The 27,704-nt window shown below is 41.0% G+C and overlaps 2 protein-coding genes across 3 annotated transcripts in view; one reads left to right on the plus strand and one right to left on the minus strand.

Moving 5' to 3' along the window:
• Positions 1-27,704, plus strand: part of yju2 (YJU2 splicing factor homolog) — a 351,236-nt gene that overhangs the window by 191,469 nt on the left and 132,063 nt on the right. The window lies entirely within an intron of this gene.
• gng7 (guanine nucleotide binding protein (G protein), gamma 7) lies at positions 14,187-22,732 on the minus strand. 2 transcript variants are annotated; one of them, XM_062468795.1, is made up of 5 exons: positions 22,425-22,725; positions 20,058-20,217; positions 17,829-17,941; positions 16,455-17,631; positions 14,187-16,381 (listed from the first exon to the last, which is right to left on the minus strand). In XM_062468795.1, exons 3-4 carry the CDS (start codon positions 17,907-17,909, stop codon positions 17,506-17,508), a joined length of 207 nt encoding a protein of 68 aa, XP_062324779.1. In that variant the 5' UTR covers positions 17,910-17,941; positions 20,058-20,217; positions 22,425-22,725; the 3' UTR covers positions 14,187-16,381; positions 16,455-17,505. The 2 variants fall into 2 exon arrangements, with proteins under 2 accessions (XP_062324779.1, XP_062324780.1); XM_062468796.1 differs by lacking the exon at positions 20,058-20,217 and having other exon boundaries at positions 22,425-22,732.

Here is a 27,704-nt window from a genome sequence, read left to right on the forward strand (position 1 = left end):
AAATCAACTGCAAATCATCTAATCCATACTCTACTGACAAGATTTAGACATTAGATTCAGAGGTTTGAGACTTACATTCTTTTATTGCTTTAAAGTGCTTTTCAGCTCCTGAATAGTTTTCAATGCATTTACAATGTTTGGCATTGTACTAGTTCACATTACATGACTTTGACTTAGATTTCAGCCTAAAACAGGTCACACTGACTCAAATCAACTGTAAATCATCTAATCCATACTCTACTGACCAGATTTAGCAATTAGATTCCGAGTTTTGAGACTTTAGTTATTTTATTGCTTTGAAGTGCTTTTCAGCTCCTGAATAGCGTTTTCAATGCATTTACAATGTTTGGCATTGTACTAGTTCACATTACATGACGTTGACTTAGAATTTCAGCCTAAAACTGGCCACACTGACTTAAATCAACTGTAAATCATCTAATCCATACTCTACTGACCAGATTTAGCCATTAGATTCCGAGTTTTGAGACTTTCATTCTTTTATTGCTTTGAAGTGCTTTTCAGCTCAGGAATAGCATTTACAATGTTTGGCATTGTACTAGTTCACATGACTTGACTTTGACTTATATTTCAGCCTAAAACAGGTCACACTGACTCAAATCAACTGTGAATCATCTAATCCATACTCTACTGACAAGATTTAGCCATTAGATTCCGAGTTTTGAGACTTTCGTTCTTTTATTGCTTTAAAGTGATTTTCAGCTCCTGAGTAGCGTTTTCAATGCATTTACAATGTTTGGCATTGTACTAGTTCACATTACATGACTTTGACTTAGATTTCAGCCTAAAACAGGTCACACTGACTCAAATCAACTGTAAATCATCTAATCCATACTCTACTGACCAGATTTAGCCATTAGATTCCGAGTTTTGAGACTTTCATTCTTTTATTGCTTTGAAGTGCTTTTCAGCTCAGGAATAGCATTTACAATGTATGGCATTGCACTAGTTCACATGACTTTACTTTGACTAAGATTTCAGCCTAAAACAGGTCACACTGGCTCAAATCAACTGTAAATCATCTAATCCATACTCTACTGACAAGATTTAGCCATTAAATTCCGAGTTTTGAGACTTTCATTCTTTTATTGCTTTAAAGTGCTTTTCAGCTCAGGAATAGCATTTACAATGTTTGGCATTGTACTAGTTCACATGACTTTACTTTGACTTAGATTTCAGCCTAAAACTGGCCACACTGACTCAAATCAACGGTAAATCATCTAATCCATACTCTACTGACAAGATTTAGCCATTAGATTCCGAGTTTTGAGACTTTCATTCTTTTATTGCTTTAAAGTGCTTTTCAGCTCCTGAATAGCATTTTCAATGCATTTACAATGTTTGACATTGTACTAGTTCACATGACTTTACTTTGACTTAGATTTCAGCCTAAAAGTGGCCACACTGACTCAAATCAACTGTAAATCATCTAATCCATACTCTACTGACCAGATTTAGCCATTAGATTCCGAGTTTTGAGACTTTCATTATTTTATTGCTTTGAAGTGCTTTTCAGCTCAGTAATAGCATTTACAATGTTTGGCATTGTACTAGTTCACATGACTTGACTTTTTTCAGCCTAAAACAGGCCACACTGACTCAAATCAACTGCAAATCATCTAATCCATACTCTACTGACAAGATTTAGACATTAGATTCAGAGTTTTGAGACTTTCATTCTTTTATTGCTTTAAAGTGCTTTTCAGCTCCTGAATAGCGTTTTCAATGCATTTACAATGTTTGGCATTGTACTAGTTCACATTACTTGACTTTGACTTAGATTTCAGCCTAAAACAGGTCACACTGACTCAAATCAACTGTAAATCATCTAATCCATACTCTACTGACCAGATTTAGCAATTAGATTCCGAGTTTTGAGACTTTCATTATTTTATTGCTTTGAAGTGCTTTTCAGCTCAGGAATAGCATTTACAATGTTTGGCATTGCACTAGTTCACATGACTTTACTTTGACTAAGATTTCAGCCTAAAACAGGTCACACTGACTCAAATCAACTGTAAATCATCTAATCCATACTCTACTGACCAGATTTAGCCATTAGATTCCGAGTTTTGAGACTTTCATTCTTTTATTGCTTTGAAGTGCTTTTCAGCTCAGGAATAGCATTTACAATGTATGGCATTGCACTAGTTCACATGACTTTACTTTGACTTAGATTTCAGCCTAAAACTGGCCACACTGACTCAAATCAACGGTAAATCATCTAATCCATACTCTACTGACAAGATTTAGCCATTAGATTCCGAGTTTTGAGACTTTCATTCTTTTATTGCTTTAAAGTGCTTTTCAGCTCCTGAATAGCATTTTCAATGCATTTACAATGTTTGACATTGTACTAGTTCACATGACTTTACTTTGACTTAGATTTCAGCCTAAAAGTGGCCACACTGACTCAAATCAACTGTAAATCATCTAATCCATACTCTACTGACCAGATTTAGCCATTAGATTCCGAGTTTTCAGACTTTCATTCTTTTATTGCTTTGAAGTGCTTTTCAGCTCAGGAATAGCATTTACAATGTATGGCATTGCACTAGTTCACATGACTTTACTTTGACTAAGATTTCAGCCTAAAACAGGTCACACTGGCTCAAATCAACTGTAAATCATCTAATCCATACTCTACTGACAAGATTTAGCCATTAAATTCCGAGTTTTGAGACTTTCATTCTTTTATTGCTTTAAAGTGCTTTTCAGCTCAGGAATAGCATTTACAATGTTTGGCATTGTACTAGTTCACATGACTTTACTTTGACTTAGATTTCAGCCTAAAACTGGCCACACTGACTCAAATCAACGGTAAATCATCTAATCCATACTCTACTGACAAGATTTAGCCATTAGATTCCGAGTTTTGAGACTTTCATTCTTTTATTGCTTTAAAGTGCTTTTCAGCTCCTGAATAGCATTTTCAATGCATTTACAATGTTTGACATTGTACTAGTTCACATGACTTTACTTTGACTTAGATTTCAGCCTAAAAGTGGCCACACTGACTCAAATCAACTGTAAATCATCTAATCCATACTCTACTGACCAGATTTAGCCATTAGATTCCGAGTTTTGAGACTTTCATTATTTTATTGCTTTGAAGTGCTTTTCAGCTCAGTAATAGCATTTACAATGTTTGGCATTGTACTAGTTCACATGACTTGACTTTTTTCAGCCTAAAACAGGCCACACTGACTCAAATCAACTGCAAATCATCTAATCCATACTCTACTGACAAGATTTAGACATTAGATTCAGAGTTTTGAGACTTTCATTCTTTTATTGCTTTAAAGTGCTTTTCAGCTCCTGAATAGCGTTTTCAATGCATTTACAATGTTTGGCATTGTACTAGTTCACATTACTTGACTTTGACTTAGATTTCAGCCTAAAACAGGTCACACTGACTCAAATCAACTGTAAATCATCTAATCCATACTCTACTGACCAGATTTAGCAATTAGATTCCGAGTTTTGAGACTTTCATTATTTTATTGCTTTGAAGTGCTTTTCAGCTCAGGAATAGCATTTACAATGTTTGGCATTGCACTAGTTCACATGACTTTACTTTGACTAAGATTTCAGCCTAAAACAGGTCACACTGACTCAAATCAACTGTAAATCATCTAATCCATACTCTACTGACCAGATTTAGCCATTAGATTCCGAGTTTTGAGACTTTCATTCTTTTATTGCTTTGAAGTGCTTTTCAGCTCCTGAATAGCGTTTTCAATGCATTTACAATGTTTGGCATTGTACTAGTTCACATTACATGACTTTGACTTAGATTTCAGCCTAAAACAGGTCACACTGACTCAAATCAACTGTAAATCATCTAATCCATAGTCTACTGACCAGATTTAGCAATTAGATTCCGAGTTTTGAGACTTTAATTATTTTATTGCTTTGAAGTGCTTTTCAGCTCAGGAATAGCATTTACAATGTTTGGCATTGCACTAGTTCACATGACTTTACTTTGACTAAGATTTCAGCCTAAAACAGGTCACACTGACTCAAATCAACTGTAAATCATCTAATCCATACTCTACTGACCAGATTTAGCCATTAGATTCAGAGTTTTGAGACTTTCATTCTTTTATTGCTTTAAAGTGATTTTCAGCTCCTGAGTAGCGTTTTCAATGCATTTACAATGTTTGGCATTGTACTAGTTCACATTACATGACTTTGACTTAGATTTCAGCCTAAAACAGGTCACACTGACTCAAATCAACTGTAAATCATCTAATCCATACTCTACTGACCAGATTTAGCCATTAGATTCAGAGTTTTGAGACTTTCATTCTTTTATTGCTTTGAAGTGCTTTTCAGCTCAGGAATAGCATTTACAATGTTTGGCATTGTACTAGTTCACATGACTTTACTTTGACTTAGATTTCAGCTTAAAACAGGTCACACTAGCCTTAGTTACAGTATTCTCAACTGAGGGTCTCTCACCCCATCTGTGAGAGTGGCGTAGTTGGAGTTATGCAAGCGTAATAGAATAATTATATATTCTTAGTCATGCCGAGCATGACTATCTTAAATGACTGTTCTGCCAAGCAAAATGTGCTACAGTTTGGGTCACCTTCTGATCTGAAAATCTGTGCTGGATCTGTGCAATAATACTTATTTCAGTGAATCCCCATTGTAGTCATGGTTATTTTTCCCTTTTATTTTAAAGCTCAGCATTTAGCCTATCAGTTAATACATGTGTGCAGGGCCGGGGTGGGTAATCGCGAGAGTTCCCGGTGGGCCGCTTCACTCTTGGGCCGGTGGGCCGCTTCACTTTTGGGCCGGTCGAGGATTTTTTGTTGTTGACATTTGTCACGTTAGTCTATCTTCTCTTAAAGTAGGCTACACACGTTCCGCATTCTGACACCTCAGCGTCTGCATGGGTTGTACCATGTGAGGGAGTTCTCCCCTCCCAAATAGAGTTGGTTGGATCCATAGCCCGTCTTTTCCAAAAAGTTTTCTCAGATAGGCTACTGATAGCTGGGCCGGGCGGCCCTACCGTAACGATACGCGTCAGGGAGGATGGATGGGACCAGGACCGGAGTGATGGCATCACTAGACAAGGTTTTACCAATTGAAAAACGTCTATGTTTATTTGACATAAAGCTCAAAAAACTATTTTGCGCTCAAATAATGGCCAACATTTTTTGCTGTCCACGCTCGCAGTAAGTGTGGAAGTTCCTATCTTGCATCACATCAAAACCATACGTCCTGGGTTGGGGCTAAGCCCCGATGTTTACAACGTCTGGCTCCGTGCCTGATTAACACTCGGATCGTTAAGCAGTCTAAAAAATTGTATCAATATAAAAAATAATACGATCCCTTTCTGTAATCATGATACCCCCCAGAAAAGTTCACTGCACCCCCAGTCAAAGCAGGCTGCATCCGGCCCTGTTTGGTATACAAAAAAAAGTGGTCAGGTCTTGGGCCTGAAACTCCTGGGGAGTGGGGCCGGAGTGGATGTTAGCCCACATGGCCTTCTGCAGTGTCTTGAATTTATACATAACCTCCAAATACAATTTTCAATTCTTTTTTTGGCTATTATTCTCAATCTCTTGTTGAGAATAACGGCCAGTGATTACTGTCAGAACGGTTTCAGACAGCTCATCAAATTACGCTAATTATCAGTAGGCCTAAATGCATTAGTTACGTTAAGTAGATTTGGTAAGCCTACAATTTACTAATTTAAACGATCAACAATGTTTTGACAGATCGTCTCCCTTGCCCTCTTAATTGCGGCAGTATTTCAATTGTAACCCAGTTGAAATGTATTAATTAATATAAGATATACAAGCTTGAATAAATAATTTCATAGTTTAATAAATAGACTTTAAGGTTTAAAAGTTAAGATTCATTGACCAGCAATGAAGTTATGATTTACTCAATGAGAGAAATACATATTGGCTAATGTTCACTGAATGCAGCATTTAAAATGTTAAATATCTGTTGTGTAATAATATGTGAAAATGCTTTGAAAATGCCGATAAGAATAGGAATAAAGAGTTACACAAAAGTTCTTTTTTGTGAAAAAGGAGAGGACAACGCCGTAACGGAAAGAAGGGAGAAGCGTGTTGACTGCTGAAGGAGAGACACTAAATGTTGAGATTAATGTACTGCACCTGTTTAGTGAGAATGTTAAACTAGGACTCTTACACGAAACATTAAAGATCCTGTAAAGTGGAATTGAAAATGAGTTTTAAGTTCATCACACCACAGAAGAATTTGTTGTTAATCACCCATCCAAATTCGAATGAAAAAAAAACACAGACAAGTATGTTAAATTAGGCTTTGAAATCATGAGAAAATCAGCAATCTTCTCTGCTTGGGGAGTCAGGTGGCTGAGCGGTTAGGGAAGCGGGCTAGTAATCTGAAGGTTGCCAGTTCGATTCCCGGCTGTGCCAAATGACGTTGTGTCCTTGGGCAAGGCACTTCACCCTACTTGCCTCGGGGAGAATGTCCCTGTACTTACTGTAAGTCGCTCTGGATAAGAGCGTCTGCTAAATGACTAAATGTAAATGTAAATGCTTGATACTGGGGGGGCGTGTCACCTGAAGAAGCTGAAGCTCCGCCCCCTCGAATGTATTGAAATTAGCAGCAACAGCAACAGCTAGCTAAATCAATTGCAGATATTAGAACAGACCTACCTGCAGTCTTTGAGTGTTTTATGTTTTAATTACTTTGTCTTTGCATTGTACCAGCTGAGTAACAGAATGCAACCGTCTGTGATCTGATGTAGATAGGTGGCTGTGACGTAGATAGGTTGGAATCATGGAAGCAAATCATGGAATTTGCTTTACAGTATCTTTAAGGCCTTGGTTGCTGCTGTCGCGTCTAAGCCAGCACAAGACACGTCAGCTGGCAGTGAGAAAATTCCCCCAAATGTAGAGTACAGTGAGTGCAGCTCGGACAGTGAGATAGCTGTTTTGAAAAAACAAATGAAGCACTTTCATCAGAAAGTCACAAATAAAGTAGCTGAACCTCAAGCTGCCGTTTCAGCTGTGAATGCCTCAAAACCAGTGGCCAGCTCCCCACAACGACCATTCAAAGTATCGGAGGAACACTTCTGTTATCGATTTGGTGAGAGTGGGCATTTTACATTTACATTTAGTCATTTAGCAGACGCTCTTATCCAGAGCGACTTACAGTAAGTACAGGGACATTCCCCTCGAGGCAAGTAGGGTGAAGTGCCTTGCCCATGGACACAACATCATTGGGTTGGCATAGCCGGGAATCGAACTAGCAACCTTCTGATTACTAGCCCGATTCCCTAACCACTCAGCCATCTGACTCCCGTTTTGCAAGGAAGTGCCAAAACCCAGAAAACCAGGGTAAAGTTATCAAGAGACTTATCCAGGCTCTGAAGCTGTCCAAGAACAATCAGACGTTAAGTAATGTCACCGCTAATGCAGTTAACTGTTCTGTTAAGAAAAGTACCACTGACATTCCTGAGAGTGAGCATATTCCTGATGGGTTAGTTGGGCACCACTGCTTTACTCGATAGTGGCTCTCAGGTGATGATCATTTTTTAATCCTGGTACGAGAAGTCTTTGCCTGACATCCTCATTCAACCAGTATCTGGTCTTTCCCTGTGGGGTTTAAGTGAGTCTGGAGCTAGCTACCCTTACCGTGGTTACATGATAGTTGATATGGAGTATCCAGCGGAGGTGTTAGGAACCAGCCAGACTGTAACTGTCCTTGCTCTCATATGTCCTAACCCCAGGGCTGAAGATGACCCCAGGCCTGAAGATGAGACGTCTGTCATTATGGGCACCAAGCCATGTGAGATGCTTGGTGGATTAATACAAAGACAATGGCATTGATGTCGCCCGAACACTAGGCCTTCAACCTGCACTCAAGGGTGTTGCTGTCCCGGTTCATGATGACGAGGCTGGCCGTGTCAGATGGATGGGTCCAAGCCCTTTGGTCTTACCCCCAGATAGTGATGCTTCGGTTATGTGCAAGATCAAGCTGAAGAAGATTGTCGCTCAAGAAATCCTGATGATAGACTCATCACCAGCTGCCATGGTTGTGCCCAACGGGGCATTGGATGTCAACAGCTTGAGAATACTACTCAAGAATGAATTTTCAAGAGAAACTTCCATACCTGTGGGAACAGTGATTGGATGTACCACATTGATTCAGTTGAGACGATTCGCCTTAAGGAGACTGCATCCTCGGACTTTGATGAGAGCATGATCAACTTTGGAGACTCTCCTATCTCAGAACAATGGAAGAGCAGATTATGTAAGAAACTGGCTCAAAAGTTTCATGTCTTCTCACTGCACGAGTGGGACGTGGGATTAGCAAGAGTAGAGCATGGAATCCGACTTTTTGATTCCCGGCCTTTCCGTCAATGATCACGCCGGCTGGCCCCTGCAGATATCGAAGACATGAGAAAGCATCTACAGGGACTGCTGCAGGCAGGGATCATAACAGAGTCGCGATGCCCATATGCATCCCCAATAGTTATAGTCAGAAAAAAGACTGAGGCTGACTGGTATCAGATGGCTGAGCGGTTATGGAATCAGATATTAATCAGAAGGTTGCCGGTTCAATTCTTAGCCGTGCCAATGGCGTTGTGTCCTTGGGCAAGACACTTTACCCTACTTGCCTTGGGGGGAATGTCCCTGTACTTAGTGTAAGTCGCTCTGGATAAGAGCGTCTGTTAAATGACTAAATGTAAATGTATTTGGATGTGCATAGATTACACACTGTTGAATAGCCGAACCATACCTGACCAGTATACAACACCGTGCCTTGAAGATGCATTGAATGCCTTAACAGGGAGCCAGTGGTTCTCTGTACTGGATTTGCGTTCAGGATACTACCGGATAGCTATGTCCAAAGAGGACAAAGAGAGAACGGCATTAATTTGCCCGTTAGGATTTTTCCAGTTTGAACGAATGCCTCGAGGCATTACTGGGGCACCAGCAACCTTTCAAAGGTTAATGAAAAAGGCTTGTTGGTGACATAAATCTCCTACAAGTGTACCTTGACGATTTGTGAAAGTGTTCGGAAAAACTCTCGAGGAACATGGAGAGACTGCTCAAGGTTCTAGATCGTCTCGGTGAAGTTGGGCTGAAACTCTGTCGACAAGCGCCAGATCTGTCTGCCGAGGGTCAAGTACCTGGGGCACATCGTGTCTGCAGATGGCGTTGCCCCAGATCCAAACAAGATTGAGGCTGTCACTACATGGCCAATGCCAACAAACCTGAAGACGTTACAATCTTTCCTAGGGTTTTGTGGTTTGTGGTTATTACCGCCGATTCATTCAGAACTACTCTGTGATCGTTGACTGAACTCACAAAGCGATATGCTCCAACTCAGAAGATAAAGAAGTATGCCCAAGATGGGACAAGTAGACAAAGTCTACTTGAAAGAATCAGAGCCTTTTGGGGAAAGGTGGGACAAAGCCTGCACCGATGCGTTTCATCACATAATCCACTGTCTGACACAGGCACCTGTCCTGGCATTTGCCAATCCACAGAATCCATACATCCTGCATATGGATGCAAGCTTGAAGGGTCTTGGTGCTGTCCTTTACCAAGAACACCCTGAAGGCCTGAGACCAGTTGCCTTTGCAATCAGAAAAGTCAGCTCTGCAGAGAGAAACTACCCCATACATCAGCTGGAATTCTTGTCACTCAAGTGGGCAGTAGTCTACAAATTCCATGACTATCTGTATGGGGCAAGATTCACAGTACGTACTGATAACAACCCGCTTACGTACGTGCTGTCCACAGCCAAGCTCAATGCGGTGGGGCATCGCTGGCTAGCAGCCCTTTTTGATGTGCGGTATCACCCAGGCCAACAGAATATTGATGCAGACCTATTGTCAAGGAACATGCCAGAAGAGGATGACAATGGCTGGGTGACTTTACCTCAGTCTGGAGTGAAAACCATCTACCAGAGAGTCTGCATCCCAGAGTCTGCATGCAGTACAGTACTGTGTTGCTCAGCTTGGAGCATTTCCCCACTGTGTTCCTGACCTGAATGACCTGACCTCCATGTGTGTTTCCAACACACATGGAGCTCATGTCTAAATTGAGTCTCAGGACGGCTCAGGAGGAGGATGAAGCCATCGGACCGGCCATCCAAGCCGTCAAGCATGGGCGCTGGCCAGAGGATGTGAACGGGAGTCCTGAGTTGTCCAGATTGAAAATAGAAGCTGGGAAGCTGTCAATGAAAGATGGATTGCTGTACTGGTACAGCAAGAGACCATCTGGAGATGTGGTCAGTCAACTCATCTTCCCAAGAGAGTTCCAGGAGATGGTTATGCAGGCCATGCATGATGACCTGGGGCACCTGGGATAAGACAGAACTGTTGACCTGCTCCAAAGTAGATTATTTTGGCCTAGGATGTCGATGCATGTGGAAGAATATATCAAGAACAGTGGAGTGTGTCACTCACAAGACCCCTATACAGAGAGCTGCTCCATTGCACCAGATCGTAAGCCAAGGGCTTATGGATTTAGTGTGCATGGACTTTCTTGGAGCCTGACTCCAAAGGCATAGGCAACGTGTTAGTTGTCACAGATAATTTCACGAGATACGCCCAGGCTTTCCCAAAAAGCCAGAAGGCCCATGGTGTGGCAACGGTCCCGATTGAGAAATATTTCATACATTATGGACTGCCTTCGAGGATCCATTCGGATCAAGGAAGAGATTTTGAGAGCCGTTTGATCTGAGAGCTGTTGACCTTGATGGGAATACACAATTCACTGACAACGCCGTATCCTGCAGCCAGCTAGGTTCAACAGAACTCTGCTCTCCATACTAGGTACGTTAAGCCAGGAGAAGAAGCGTACATGGAGCCAACATGTGCCTTACTTGGTCCACAGCACACAGTGTGATGCCACAGGGTACTCGCCTTACCATCTAATGTTTGGCAGAGTAGCGAGTCTTCCTGTTGACTTGTGCTTTGGAACGTCCCCAGATGACATAGAAGATGCATGTCACACCCGATATGTCACAAAGCTGAAGGAAGACTTGAAGCAAGCCTACAAGTTAGCCTCTGATGCTGCAGAAAAACTGCACCGGAGAAATAAGAGGGTGTATGATCGCCGAGTTACCTTTCAGTGCCTAGAGATCGGCGACAGAGTGCTGCTCCGGAATATAGGCCTGAGAGGCAAGCACAAACTGGAAAGTAAGTGGAGTCCTGACCTTGATGGGAATACACAATTCACCGACAACGCCGTATCCTGCAGCCAGAAAGGTTCAACAGAACTCTGCTCTCCATACTAGGTACGTTAAGCCAGGAGAAGAAGTGACATGGAGCCAACATGTGCCTTACTTGGTCCACAGCACAAAGTGTGATGCCACAGGGTACTCGCCTTACCATCTAATGTTTGGCAGAGTAGCGAGTCTTCCTGCGTGCTGCTCCGGAATATAGGCCTGAGAGGCAAGCACAAACTGGAAAGTAAGTGGAGTCCTGACCCTTATGTTGTCGTTGGAAAGATGCCAAACCTACCTGTGTTCAAAATCAAATGGGTGGATGCAAGGCTAGGGACAAAAACTATGCACAGGAACCACCTTCTTCCTATTGGAGAGCTTGTAAGAATGCCAACCGCCGACCAGGATTCTGATCCATCTGCCAGACCTAAGATCAGAGCAGACACTCGCAAGCAGGGGTTTTCCTGGGTCAAAATGGGTCTTCGGTGCTAAAAAAAAAAAAAGTATATATATATATTTTTTTTTCTTCTTTTTTGTAATCAATGTATTTATTCCCAGGTGTTTTGCACCCGCCGAAACTAAACCTATATTTCGGAACAGATTAATGTAATAGTCTAATAGCTAATGTAATATTGCACATATTTTCTCCTATTTCCCCTAAAGCAATAAAGTTAGGCTACTTAAAGACACCTTACACTCATAAAGTATGTTCTAAATGGCATAAATGCTGCCAATTAATAATTGACATAACAACTTATTGTAAATGGTCAGTAGCCTAGCCTATCGATTAAGGTAGGCTTCTCTGAAGCATGTACACTGCCTGCTTCATTTGATCTTGATAGGCTAAGCATTCTGTAGCAAATAATAACAATAAACCCACTTTTTATTAATTAAAACTACTTCAGCATAATAATGCACCTAAATTACAAACCTGAGCAAGGGCAGCAATCGCTATCGAATCAACAGACAATTTAGCTAGCAGGGGAAGAATACAAACAACGAAAATCACCAGTTAACTTGATTTAAATTGGCAAGAACTATAGACTTATACAATAACAGGCTTAAATGAACTGACAACATAAGTTATACGATTTACAGTTATCAAGGACGCACACACGCAATCTCAACTGCGGTGTGAAGCGCGTGTCCGTGCAATTCTCCGACATGCACTCTTAACAATCACTGCTGATAGTCGACCTAAAATTTTGTACAGCCCTATTTCTGATACCGTGGCGGCAGAAATTTAGCTGTGCCGGGCCGATACTTGTGTCTGCCAGTGCATCGAGGGAATTATAATACACTTGTGATTAACTTGTGTAATAAATACTGTGTTTTAATTTTACCAATTAAATAACCGTTTTCAGATTTTTTGGGTGCGGCGTTTAATCGAGGGCGTCGTTTATTAAACAATGTCCACAATGTTAATTTTTGGTGCAGCGTTTATTCGAGGGCGGCGTTTATTCGAGGGCGGCGTTTAACCGAAGAAATACGGTACTCTTTTGTTTGGCCTTGCATTTGTGATCTGAAAAGTGATTTTGACAAGACACATTTAATTACTGAACAAATTTTTATAAATAAATCTGTTATGTTTTTTTTTTATAAAACAGTTGTGGTTAGTGACTATTTTGATATTTTCAGGTAATTAAGAAAAGGAGTACTTTTGTTTAAAAGTGGAAGTGCTTAAAGCAAGGGTCCCCATACTTTTTTATGCGAGAGCCAGATAATTTTTCCTTTCTTTAATGTGGGGCCGGGTCTGTTTGTAATAGAAACTTACATGGGCCGGACTACCAGTATTATTGTGGAGATTTTATTATGATTTTCTCTTTCCCAACCGTTTGGCCATTTTGTTGTCTCTGAATTTTCTTGCTGGCTCGCGTGCACCTGCTCGATCACGATGGAACATTATGTTGAATGTACCATTCTGTTTGTGGGTGAATCTAACAAATAATTTGTTTACGTTAATAATTATAGTTAATAACTAAGGGACATTTTTGTTTGAAAGCCAACCTTCATTATCAAATACAGATATGATATGATTCAAACATAAAGGCCTATTTAAAATTAATAAAAAAAATAAATAAAAAAAAATTGAATCAGAATCAGAATTTGGTTGTATTCGCCATGTAGGTTTACTAATAGATAGCTAATGATAAATAATAGTTAAATGTCAGTCCTTGGCCTTGTTGAAGAGGCCAGTAGCGGATGGCTCTGGCATTGTTCAGAGGGCCGGTCTAAATGTGTGGGCGGGCCATGCTCAGCCCACGGGCCGTAGTTTGGGGACCCCTGGCTTAAAGTATGAAAGTAATTTACAATTACTAAGTATCGCTTTTACAATTACTAAGTAATTAATATTCACACTTTAACATGAAATGAAATGTCTAGTTTCATTTCATGTTTAAAAAGTGATTTAAAGGGAAGGAGTATTTCATATAATAAGTTGTGGAACGGAACGTTAGTGGAACGGCTTGAGGCTTAATGGTGCGTGTACATTGCAGCAACGCGATGTGAGCGAACACATGCTGTCCATTCATTTTCAATGGAGCCAGTCGGATCGCTAGCGTGGTGCATTGTGGGTATCGACGCAACGCGATCCAAGCGATTCGAGTTGCGATTTTCTAAACTTTATGCAAATGAGGAACGATTTTCACTAGCGATGGCCAATCGGAGTGTTTTCTTGTTTATCGTAACATAGCGTAACCATGGTAAACATTTCTAGCTTTCAGTTTCAAGATGGAGGAGAAACTAATCGCCTGTGTGGCTGCATATCCAGTCCTGTACGATACATCTCTGTATTTGTATGTATGTACACAATATGTATCTGTCCCAGCTTTCAGTGTGTAAAAGAGAGATTAACTGAACATTCTTGAGTTGTGTGAGTATTAGTCCATACTGCATGTGAATAACATACTACTTAGGTTAACCCTGCAAACAAACCGACACAGCACTGTAAAAAACAAGGGCAAAGAGTCTGCACCTATTATATCATGTTTTTATTTAATGTTATCTACTTTTCAATGTATTTTTAAACAGCAATATCCACAAAATATTAACAGTGTGCAAGAAAACATGAGTTATGGCACATTAGAGAAGAACAGTTACAAAAAATAGATATATTTTCTTTATAATCAATCAAGGCAAAAAGATACATATACTATATATGTATACACAGGAGATCAGAACTAAAAAGATGGGTCTCAGGCAGGGCTCAGAGCCGACTGGTTGATGTTTGATACTATACTGTAGGTCCACCGATAACAAACTTCTATTCACCTCAAATGACCAGAAAAGAATTTTGGGGTACAACACACACAGCAGATGTTATTCCTTGAGTTCAATCTAAAGCTGAGTGTTCTCTTTAAGACTGTTATTGTCAAATGATTCAATCAGGTGCCAGAAGACAACCATGGAACACAATACACAACTATAAGGCAAACTATCAACCAACCAACCAATCAATCAAAACAAGCCACCAATCAAGCAGTTACTTCAGTTGGTTGTCATTGATATGAACCCAACAACTGTTGGTATGAATGACAATATAAGAGAAATATCCTTCAGAGTTCTGAGCTTTGGCCTCAAACTGTTTCAGTGAGTGAACTGTGAAAGCTGTGTGTTTCTGAAGCACACAGCGAAAGAGCATCTGTGTGTGACTGTATTAATGCTCAATATTTGCCTTCACAGTGCTGCAGCAGCAAAAATGAAGCCATAGTTATCTCCACGACTACCACATAGATACTATTGTGTGATAGTACAGGCACCAGATGCTGGTTTTACTGTTCAATTGCAGCTCTTCATCATCAGAAAACCTTTCGTGACATTTGAGAGAACATTTTGATTAGACTATTTTGCTCCTATTCTCTCTCAATGCTTGATGCTTCCATACGAGTCTTCGTTCTCCTTCAGGAACCCTTGTTCTGTGTTTCTGCTGGTCACATTCTGTCTTTGGCCACACTCAAACTTCTGATCTCAGATATCTGTACTAACAGCACAGCCTGTTCTGTTATGCAAGTGAAATTTGCAAGCCAATTTGTGTGTGTGTGTGTGTGTGTGTGTGTAAGCTAAAAGACAGTGGCCCTAGGTTAACAACCATCCCTAGCAGTCTATTTCTCACACACACACACTACTCACTAACACAAAAAGTTTGTGTTAATAACAAAAACAAACATGCACACACAAATGTGGTTGAAAGCACATTCATTCATGTACACACAGCACCTCCTACACTATCAATAGTGCTCCTGCAGTCCAGATTCCTGTACAATGTTCACTCACACACACACACAAACACAAAGTTTTCACTGATCCTGCATTCAGGCTCAGCACAGAAACCTAGAGTTTTTCAAACAAAGCCATTGACCAATGCAGACTTCTATCCTGACCCATCCCAACACAACATAATCCTCTGCTGAAGTACTGTGACAGAATCCTGACAGAACAGAACCGCTTACGCAAAACAATAAAATACTAAAAGAATGAGGATTCCATGTTAGTTTTTATCTTACAAACACAACAGAGTAATACTCCACTGATCAGGTGCCATGGACTTCATATAGAGGAAACTCAAACTAACCCAAAACAGCTACTCTCAATTGATTCACTTCATCACGTGTCTGAACTAAAGTTTATACACTTATTTGTTTCCTCTGGCATCGTTTTCCTTCTTGTCCTTTTATACAATCAAGTGTGTTTTATGTTTGGAGAAGAGAACCATTGTGATGGAGACAGAGGACAGCAAACTGTTTGCTGGTGCTCCACATTCAGAGATAAAGCACACAACAATCCGCTGGCTCTCACTGGGTTACAGAGAGGGTTTAGAGGATGTGTGTGTGTGTGTGTGTGGGGGGGGGGGCAAGTATGGAACTGTCTGGTTTTACTAAGTCGCTCTGGATAAGAGCGTCTGCTAAATGACTAAATGTAAAATGACTAAATGTAAATGTACTTGTCTCCTTGTGAGTGTTTCAGGGAATGTTACCAGGAAATTACCAGTTGCTCCATAGTAACTGTAAGGTTCTAAAAACAGAACTGAGATTGTGAATATTCTAGAAATTTAGGAAGGCTTGGCATTAAAACCATTGTCTGATATGACCCAGCTGGGGAATTGCTTCACCCATTAGAACTGACCCAGGTTCAAATATGCTGGTCAAGATGATGGCTTTGTGAAAGCGAGATTCTCATATTATCTGCCTTGTGTGTTCTGGAAGAAACAACTGAAAGCCTCTGCTTTTGTTAAATAATGCTTCAACTAAATATATTTTTAAAATCCATTCACAACAGTTGTTAAAAAAAACAATAAACTTCTGGGGGTTCACATGTCAATCCTTTCACTTTACTCTCTCCATCATGACAGGCTACTTGTAGGAGCAGACCTAGAATCTTCTCATGAATCCTGATCCATCCTCACAGTAATAGAGTCAAGATAAGATTTTTTTTTAAATATAAATAAAAATAAAATACATTTGGATCAGCATCTGAAAACAGCTCTTTCACCAAGTGGCACAGCTAAAGGTCTGGCCCAGTAGGAGGCACAGGCTAGGAGAATAGAACCAAATGCAGAACGATTAAAACGACTGTGGGTTGAGGGCTTGTTTGCCAGCTTATAGATAGCCTCACAGTCTTTCCCAGCAAGGGTGGTGCACCATAGACAGCTGAGGTTGTTCAGTGACTAAAAGTCAGGGGATCGGTACCCTTGCCTTAGACCAGAATACTCAGGTTCACTTCCAGGGCTAAAATATTCTATTGGCTTAGCTCAGTGAGCCAACAAATTAGACAATTACAGTTAAATAACTGACTGGTTTTACACTCACACTCTCCCCTATTTTCAGCTCACCATCGGCCAACACTATCCTTCACTATTCCGTCCCTGTTCTTTACCCTCCTCTCCTCCAATATACAGCCAACCCATCACATGCACAACAAATTATATCAGTCTAATGCTCACTGTATGCAGATTACTAGAAATTATATAAATCCAAATCCCTTTTTAAAATTAATACAACCCCATCCTGTAATGAGATCAGGATGTGTGAATGCAACCCAGACTATAAACACTGCCCGGTCATAATTAGGAACGCAGATATGTAAATTGAACTCAGGCCATAATGTGGCTAATTCTTTTCCCAGACCTGCCCTTAACTGTGGCTGTGGTGTTGTTTAGAATGCAACCAGCGGGAGTGTGTGAGCTTGTAGAGGGCTAAGTACATGTTCTGTATGTGTGTAATTGTGGGAGTGTGTGTTTATGTTTATGTGAGTCTATGTGTGTATGTGTAGGTATGTTGTAGAAGGGGAGGTGCACGGCTATAGGATGATGCAAGGTTTCTTGTCCTTGAAGGGGTTTTCAGATGTGGGCACCCCCACCAGCAGGGGATCACTGCGAGCATGCTGCTCACAGTAACTCATCAGGTCTGCTGCAGCTTTGGACACCTGTACAGAGATAAGGGAGTGTGTGTGGCGGGGGGGGAGAGGAAGGGTGGGTGGGAGAGAAGGAAAAAAGGGAGGGAAGGAGGTAGAAAGGAAGAAAAGGAAAAAGTGTGTGAGAGAGGGAGGGAGGGAGAACGGACTTAAGATTAAATATACAGTATTTGTTTAGTATTTGTAGACGCACACACCCCATACATTACCTTAATGCGTTCTATTCCTGCCTCGATCCTCAGTTGCTCAACCAGTTTTCTGGCCTGGGCGATGTTATTAGTGGTAGACATGATCCATCAGTGTACACCACACTGGAGAAGAACTGAAAGAGAAAGGGTAGACAGAGAGAGTGGGGTTGGGGATGAGAGAGTGAGAGAGTACATTTTCTACATTGTATCTGGTTTATTATGTTTACTGCAGGGCCGGATGTCCGGCGTGCGGCCATGAGGAAAAAAAATTGGGAACTTGCATGCGGTTTAATATTTTCTAGTCAATTGATTTCACCTACCTACCAATCATGAGAGGAACGCAGCTATAACTAAAGTTAATAAACCAAATTCTGATTCAGATTCTGTTACAAGCCTACTGGGCGTGGATATAAGAAGGTAGAGACGGCGAGCCTTTTGGCAGTTGGCAGAAACTGAGAGAGCCTTGTTCCTGGTGCTTGTTTCTGCATGTTTTGCTCTAAGAAGCTACTATATGCTAGCCTGGTCCTAACCAGACCCTCTGTAGAAATGAAATGTACGAGGGTCTGGTTAGGACCAGGCTAGCATATAGTATTTCTACAGAGGGTCTGGGATCGCTCCGTTGACAAGCGTTAACTTCCTTGAAGGCGGGTACTCTGTTGAAGTTTAAAACTATTGGATCTGCCCAGAGCCACTCTGATCTGCCATAACCAATCGCTAGCGTTCGCCTTAGCCAACTCCTTCACCACGGAGCTAGCTGCCGTAACTGGAAAATCAAACTTTTCCCGAACCCCGTGGGGAGAAGGGCCACAACATCATGACTCGGCAAGGATTGTTCTTGCTCCGGCTTTAACTTATGGATATTTGGCAGCGTTGCCACAACCGCAGAATAGCTTCGCTCGCATCTTTCTCCGCTGCCATTACTGAACTACAACTCAAACTAGTGCACGACATCGACGTCATCGTTCTCACTCCCTCTGTTCGCTGATTGGACCTACAAAAAATTGGTTTCTGAAAACCGACTGATGCACTGAAATCCCAGACCTAGTACAGAAGCAAAATCCAAATTGAGCGGAAGTACGTAGGAGGGCAGAACCAGGCTAACTATATGCTAGCAGAGGTAAGAAATTGCTTGCCACGACATTGCCGGAAGCAACTGTTACAGCTGACACACCGTTGTCTATGACTGACTGCGACTTAAAAATACGTTTGTGCACATTTATTGCGGAACCTGACTTGTCATAAAAAGATTGTTAGCCACTGGTCACCCTGTGCAGAAAACTAGCATAAGACAAAAAAGCGTTTCTCTTCCACCCCCCCAAAAAAGTTCAGGCTCAGAATTTCTTTTCACTTCAACCTCTGTTACTGTATGCACCTGCCCACCAAAGTAAATTCCTTGTTTGTGACCACTTACTTGGCGACACTTTTCTGATTCTGAGAGGCAGGGCAGAGAGAGTGAGAGAAATATAGGTAATGGATAGAGGGCATCCTTGAATCACTTAATCTTAATGGTTTTATTTTGTCCCCCTGTGGCCTAAACAAAAACATGTCAGGGTTGCCAGGATGCTCAAATCATTCCCTAAATAAATCAAATTTACATTTAGTCATTTAGCAGACGCTCTTATCCAGTATCGACTTACAGTAAGTACAGGGACATTCCCCCGAGGCAAGTAGGGTGAAGTGCCTTGCCCAAGGACACAACGTCAGTTGGCATGACTGGGAATCGAACTGGCAACCTTCGGATTACTAGCCCGATTCTCTCACCGCTCAGCCATCTGACTCCCAAATGAAAACAAACACCTAAACCCTGAAAAATTATGCTAATAAATTAGATCCACATGCCTTCACACCATATGGCATTCACAGATCAGACTTTAGGATGTCACTGAATAATTAACATCACACCCCTCCACTGTCTGGTTGTAAGTCAGGTATTGCAGGATTTCCGGGTGTGACTTGAGACACATCTAACAGCGGCAGAGCAGGGAATCAGGGCTGTATTTTTCTGACTGGTTTCTATGGAGATGGTTTGTCTCTGGCAGAGTCAGGTTAAACTGTGTCTGAGGTGCTGGCACAGCCGTGTGGTCAGAATATGGTACTGGAGATCTTGAGGCTGTCATAGAACAGAAATTCTCAATCCTGGTGTTTGGGCCCTGCATGTTTTAAAGGGGGGGGGGGCTTTGCAGTCCTTTCTGATAGCTGCAGCTGCTTACCTCTGACACAGACACACACACAACAGCCTTATGGGCTTACCTGGCTGATGGTGTGCAGATGGGGTTCTGCTCTGTATGACTGAAAATGACAGGTCAATGACAGCTGAGTTGTGGCAGGGGGATGTGCAGGGCTGGTTAGATAGATGTAACCTTCCAGCAGGTGAGCTTACATCTGATACTGACTATTGGACAGGTGAGAGCTGTGGACAGAAAAGAGCATGTATAGAGTATACTACATACAGTATACATCTTACTGAATGTTAGTCACACAAACAGAACAGGTACTTTACACTACAACTTCCCAACCTCCAAACCAGATTGATAAAAGGTATTTTCAAGGCAGAATAGGTATGTTTTGCGAACTATTTTGACCTGAGTTTTAAAGTATCTAAACCTAAATATCCCACACCCTCCATTCAAAGACACTCCCCCAAAACACATGAACTACCGTCAGCTCTGACAGTTATTTTTTACTTTCAGAGCATTTGATAAATTGATTGCTATCAGGATGTGAAGTTTATTTCATCAAAAATGACAAAAAGTGCTACTCAAGAACATTACCTATCCTAGCTTTTAGTGTACAGACTACAAAGTCCTAAAAATACAGTAAAAACTACAAAACAGAAAATATTTGAAGTATGACAAAAAGAAAGAATTGTTGAGGGAATGTAAACACAAACTTCTCTGGGAAAACTGAGCTTGTGCAGGCCATATTAATTATGTAATTAAAACATGACAATGTCAAATTATCAGTCCTCTTCTGCCCAACCTCTCTCATCCTCTCTTCGTGCCTCTCTACAGTCTACACTCTACCTACCCACCTGCCCCCTCTCCCTCCATTTCTCCCTCTGGAGAAGGACCAGGAGTGTCACTTTAATTACTTCTCCTGTGCAGTAGGTAAGTAATTCATATATGTAATTGCGGAGGTTTGTCAGTTAGTGTGTATGTGTAAAAGAGAGGCAGAGCATAAGAGAGAGGAAAGGAGAGAGACAGAAAGGGAAAAAGGAGAGAGGACACAGGATGTAGAAAAGAGAGAGGATGGAGTGAGAGAGCTTTGGATAAAAGCGTCTGCTAAATAAATAAATGAGAGAGGAGAGAGATATAGGATATATTCTAAAATGGCCACATGTAGGTATATGAGTCTTCCCTGACACACGCAAAATGAATGTGCACTCTCCATTTGGGTTTCTGCACATAATCTAACCCTCTAGATTTTTTGTGTCATACAAATATTAAAGGTATTGTGTAGTAAACAATAATAACAATAGGCCTAATAATACATAATCAGTTTTTCATTTTCTCATTGAAATTGGCAAACTATATTTTAAGGAATCCAGTGTCTAAAAAATAGATCGAGGATACAATGCTGTTTCACATTCAAATACAAGGGTGGTCACCATTTAACGTTAATATCTGACAATAATTATCTTTGTCGCAAACTTCATTTTAAGCAACCCAGGGTCAGAAATATGCGTATGTAAACAGTCTATACTGAATCTGAAACACAGACAGCTATATCTGTATCCATTTCAAATTGACCGTATGGACCCGGTGATGTTAGAGGGCCTGCAGCAGGAGACATCAATCGATAACATTCACGAAAATACAATTATCCCCTGGGTATAGGCCTGTCAATTTCAGGCCTATGTAACAGTACAGCCTGCTAGCACAGGTATCACCACAGTGTTGTCCAGGATCAGCCTACTCTCACACACCAGTTAACACCTACCATGCAGACGCAAACGTTATTCATATAGGTAAGAGACAGCTCTATCAAGATCAGATTGGGGTGATATGTTCGTTCGGTGTTGCCGAGTCCTCCAATCCATAGACCAGGCATTCTACCGTTTGGAAACACAATGCGGGCATTTTTATAGATAGAACAGCATGTCCTCTCTCATGGCTATCTATACGCGCTTACACACAAAAACAGACCCTGGGAAAGCACATACGGCAATAGGTCTAACGTAAAATGTATGACCGCTTGATAAAAGAGGTAGACAAATAGGCCCTACTCCGATAATAATTGTTTGCTATGAGAACAGGGTGGTGACATATGTTTTAAAGCCTTCAATGTGAACCTATAGCCCAACCATCGGGGTACAATAGCCAATGCATTTATTTCACAGCAGTATTCTAGTAAAACACACTCCAAAGACATTTGTTACGATTTTAAGTCGATTTTCTGTAGTCAGCTACAGCGGTCTATCTTCGGCTGACCCTGTCCCCAGTCCTCCTCAACCTCACGCGGCCAAGGCTTGGGAAATCTGAATTCGTGACACCCATGAAGCATTCTCAGCAACAGCCGCCCTCGGTGGCCAAAATCAGGAGTGACAAGCGCACTTAATTGAAAAAGAGAGACATGCTAAGAGATATTGACAGAATCTCCAAATATTTCTAAACTCACCTCCGAATGCGCTGATTTTGTGACTTAAAGGGCCAGGTTCGCTTCTTCCCCTCTCCTCGTTCACTTCACGTCTTTGCCGAGCCAAACGCCACCCCCTCCGTTACCCATGTCTGTCCACTGCCCCCCTCCCTCCGTTTCTCCGCCGCTTGTGACAAGCGTGGCAAGCGTTCTCTCACACACAAACTTGCTTTCCCCTCTTTAGATAAGGAGGTCGGAATAAAATAGATGAGTACTTCTTGTTGCAGTTCTATTGTCAGTTTGACATTTTTCCCACCAATGACCTATACGAGAATGTGAGATCGTGAACTGACTCCCGATCTGTAGTTGAGAAGAGTAGAATAGGGCGGCCCTTGTCTTAGCACTGAAACCAATCGGCATTACAAAACGGCTTTCCCTCCACCTCCCTTACTCTAAAGTGAACGTTAGGTTGAGGTCACATAGGCCTACTCGATATTTCGAAATGCTCTCTTATTGTCGGTTAATTCCCTATGTCTGAACGCCATTTTCGTTATTGTATTATGTGTGGTGATGTGCACATGTTTGTGCAGATGCGGTGGCAGCCTGAATTGATACTGTAGAAAACCCACATCTAGCAATAACACATAGTGACACTAGAGCACGCCATTACTCAAGTACTTCGACAATGTACTTGCACGACAAATGACACCCCATCCCAATTTACCATCCTTTCCTTAGAAGGCTAAATATGCTCTAATTCAACATGGATTACTATTCTCCTTCCATTCAATTCCTTGAAATCCAGATATAACACTTGACATACCTGGAATACTGAGAATGGCACCAAGTACCACTGCAGGCCATAGTCCTGCAGATCCTTGGTCTTTTCCCACTTCGCGCCAATGGTTTATGTTTGACATGACAGATGGATATAAACTATTGAAATGAATATTTATTTTAGTTTCTAAGGGAATAATCCAGTGAAATGTTGGCATGAAGGTGAAGACATACAGTAGCACAACTCACCAGCCGCTTTATTAGGTTCACCTGTTCAACTGTACATTAATGTAAATATCTAAGCAGCCAATTTTGTGGTCACTCAATGCATTCAGACATGTAGACATGGTCAAGACAATCTGCGGAAGTTCAGACGAATTTCACTAAATTTCACGAATATCACTTATATCACCTTTCAGAAGAAAGGTGATATAAGTGACTTTGAATGTGGCATTGTTCTTGGAGCCAGACAAGCTTATTTGAGTAATTTAGAAACTGCTGATATACTGAGATTAAGACTCACACCCAGGGGAGTTTCTAGGGTTTCTGGGGTTTCTGGCGATTTTCTACTTCAGGCCCCAAGCCCCCACCCCCCAATTATCTTATTATTATTATCTTATTGCCATGTGTAAAAAAAAAATCATTATCAAGAAGCATAACAATTATTACATATTCAACTAGAGAGGGTACAATTTCTGGGAAAATTGTAGGGTGTGCTTGCTTGTGTCGGTTGCACAGGGGTCCGTTTTTTAATGACATTTTTGGGTGTGCTTTGCCTTCGGCAAGGGCACAACCTTTGTTCTCTCACATATATATTATTATTTTTATTATTCTTTTTGCCCCCCTAAAACTCAGTCAATATTTGGCCTACATAGACAACCTAGGTGTCAAAAGTTTCGTCTTGGTAGCGATTGAGTTGCTTCTATTGGGATTTACGTTCCGTTGCATGGTTTAAGTGGAAATTAAGTTTTAGTGGCGAAAAGTGAAGCTAACGGTGGCTAACTTGCTAGCCACAGTCAATGACGCTACTTACGTCACTAACGTCACGAAAACTCGCGTGACTACCTTTAGCAGAACATTAGTTTAGCAGCTCGTTAACTTCTGGGCATGTGAAAGTCACATGTCAGCTAGCTACCTAGCTTGGAATGCCCACGACAGACTGATGTTATACTGGCTTTGTTTTAGTTTTACAGTGCCTTAGTGGCATGACATGGTTGCGTTATGGTGAAGTTTTTGGTACATTGGGCTTCATATAACATTTGTATTTTGAGTATACTTGAATCTTGCAAGGTTTGCTATAAAAAAAAAAAAGTATGTTCATACTCGGAAAAAGGCGCGTTTTTATATTCCCCTCAACTCCGCCATCTAGTGACTTTTTTGTGAACTGATCTGCATTATCTTCAATCACCAGCACATAATGAGACAATTATATATCACATAGATTAAACAACAAATTTAGCCAATCCCAAATTTAAGTAGGCTATTGTGTGAAAGGTGGTGGAGGACATTTGGATTTGAATGAGTGACAGTGATCAGCTCAATCTGACTTTCACTGAGCGCATTAGTGAAAGTTTATTTTGGGGTTATTTAGGTGGCTCTTAAAAGAGCCTTTGTTGCTTTTAGGCGGGAGTCTTCACAATATCTTGCTCAGACCTGAGTGGACATTCAACAGAAACATTTCGTTTCCCCTGAAATTTAGGTGAACGCCGTCCCTAAAATAACAATCATCCTTATGATGGATGTTGCTGTTTCGGATGCCAGACATGCCCCTATCAGCCAGAAAGGCGGCTATGCCGGCATTCACACGCCTTCGGGCCTGTTCAATCCCATACACACTGGTACCAGGTACATGGTTCCAATAGACCCGTCGCTGGATTATATCAGAAAATATGATCTTGGTACTGGGGTACTTTTGCAGTAACCATCCAAGATCGTTCCTCATTTGGATCATCAGAGAACACGACGTTTGAGAGGCCAGGTTGTTTCCGCCTAGATGTACGATTATTACGTCGGGACCTGGAGTAAAAGTAATTGGACAATTGGCTGCTCAGCTGTTCCATGGCCAGGTGTATGTTATTCCCTCATGGGAGTTCGTTATTTCATTGACAAGGAGCAGATAAAAGGTCTAGAGTTCATTTCAAGTATGGTATTTGTGTTTGGAATCTGTTGCTGTCAACTCTCAATATGAAGTCCAAAGAGCTGTCACCATCAGTGAAGCAAGCCATCGTTAGGCTGAAAAATCGAAACAAACCTATCAGAGAGATAGCAAAAACATTAGATGTGGCTCAATCAACTGTTTGGTACATTCTTAAAAAGAAAGAACGCACTGGTGAGCTCAGCAACACCAAAAGACCCGGAAGACCACGGAAAACAACTGTGGTGGATGACAGAAGAATTCTTCTTCTGAATTCTGAAGTGTTTCTGGCAATATTATCTGCTCAGATTCAGCCAAATGCTTCAGAACTCATAGGACGGCGCTTCACAGTGCAGATGGACAATGACCCGAAGCATACTGCGAAAGCAACCAAAGAGTTTTTTAAGGCAAAGAAGTGGAATGTTCTGCAATGGCCAAGTCAATCACCTGACCTAAATCCAATTGAGCATGCATTTCACTTGCTAAAGACAAAACTGAAGGGAAAATGCCCCAAGAACAAGCAGGAACTGAAGACAGTTGCAGTAGAGGCCTGGCAGAGCATCACCAGGGACGAAACCCAGCGTCTGGTGATGTCTATGGGTTCCAGACTTCAGGCTGTCATTGACTGCAAAGGATTTGCAACCAAGTATTAAACGTGACAATTAGATTTATGATTATGTTAGTTTGTCCAATTATTTTTGGTCCCTTAAAAAGGGGGGGGCCACATATAAAATGTGTTGTAATTCCTACACCGTTCACCTGATTTGGATGTAAATACCCTGAAATTAAAGCTGAAAGTCTGCACTTAAAGCACATCTTGATTGTTTCATTTCAAATCCATTGTGGTGGTATACAGAGCCAAAATGATGAAAATTGTGTCAATGTCCAAATATTTATGGACCTAACTGTATATGGTGTTGGAAGCAAGACAGGTGTCGTTACAGCATCTGCAAAGTACTCTGTTGTTAGAGAATAACTTGACCCTTTGCACAGATGCAACAAGTAAGTTTGGACACAAATATGGCACTGCAGGCATCTTTTTAAAGGATGGTACTAGACTCCATTTAGGTGTGAGAGAACAGGCATCCGGTTCGGCCCAGTGCACGTTTGATACTGTACGGGAGATGATTCATGATGTTGTTAGCAGTGGTGGTGAAGAAGTTAGTGATTTTTGTGAGAAAGACATTTTCTCCAAAATTAAGAACCTGATGAGTGACAGGGCTAGCACAGAGAAGAGGTTCAATGAAATAATAGCTCAGTACAGAGCCAGTATCCTGCCTGACATAGTTGAGGACTTTGATCAGTGCAGTGAGGTAGAGAAAGCAAGACTTTAAAAGCCAACAGTATAGAGTAGGGCATTGGCTATAATTTGTAGTTATTGTGTATCTTCTAATATTAATCTTTTCTTTTAGGTTGAAGATAGCTGTACAATTATTTGTAACTATTGTGTATCTAATATAATCTTTTTCTTTCAGGTAAGATTTCTGATGTAAATAGTTCCCTCTGCATATATTCTTATCTCTTATAGGATGTTTATATAGCTAAATATTGGCAGTTTGACTCTAGTAAGGCTGTTGATCAGGTTTGATATTAATATTTAATAATTTATGTATTTCTAATTTCAGGTATGAAGAGAAAATGAAACAGCAGCAGCACATTCCGTTTGCAGTGAGGTTGTATAGTAAAATGAAGTTTTCATAAATATGTTTATAAGTAACTTATTGTCAATAAGTATTTGTTACAAATGTGCACTTTTTTCTCTCTCTTTTTCAGATGAACGTGCCTTCAATTAGCTACACATTTTCCAGGAGCTTGCTCGATCGCCTTTTTGCTAGGGGTCGGGGAATAATTTTCCAGTATCCCATATTGGCTAAAATGGGTTAACTGGTTTTTTGATTCCCTCTGGAAAAATAGTTAGGTTTCCTATTAAATATGCATATTAAACATTGTTGTTCTTGAACAAATTTAAGTCGTGTCATTATTATATTACATGTATTATGTTTCAATGGAATAACTTAATTAAAATTACATTCATTTAAATAAAGACAACGAAAAGTAATTTAGAGGTCCACTTTTGATAACATGTTATTATAAATCGACTGGACAATATAAGAGTACAGACAAGAGAAGAAACGCTTCTCCACCCCATTCACTGCAATGAAAAGCTTCATGGAACTCCGACTCGGAATTTGAGCTTCAGGGACGCTTGACAAAAAATGACAACATTTGGCGTGTCGGGCGTTTTAGACTTGTTTATGTGATGTGTTCCCATTGTATTTAAGACTACATATTTTACAAACAAGAGGTTTGTTAATGTAGCTGTTTACATATCTCACTCGTACTGGCTAATCAGATAGCATGTTAAAGTAGGCTACATCCAAAGTCACTGTCGTAAAACTAGCCTCTTTTTC

The sequence above is a fragment of the Osmerus eperlanus genome, chromosome 9 (genome assembly GCF_963692335.1).
Source record: "Osmerus eperlanus chromosome 9, fOsmEpe2.1, whole genome shotgun sequence".
NCBI lineage: Eukaryota > Metazoa > Chordata > Actinopteri > Osmeriformes > Osmeridae > Osmerus > Osmerus eperlanus.

What these genes read in the sequence shown, in the direction of transcription:
- gng7 (XM_062468796.1), bottom strand. Translation starts at nt 17,909, where the DNA reads ATGTCTACCACTAATAACATCGCCCAGGCCAGAAAACTGGTTGAGCAA. An exon ending in CAGGAATAGAACGCATTAAG is followed by an intron (nt 17,632 to 17,828) that starts GTAATGTATGGG and finishes ATCTCTGTACAG; the next exon opens with GTGTCCAAAGCTGCAGCAGA.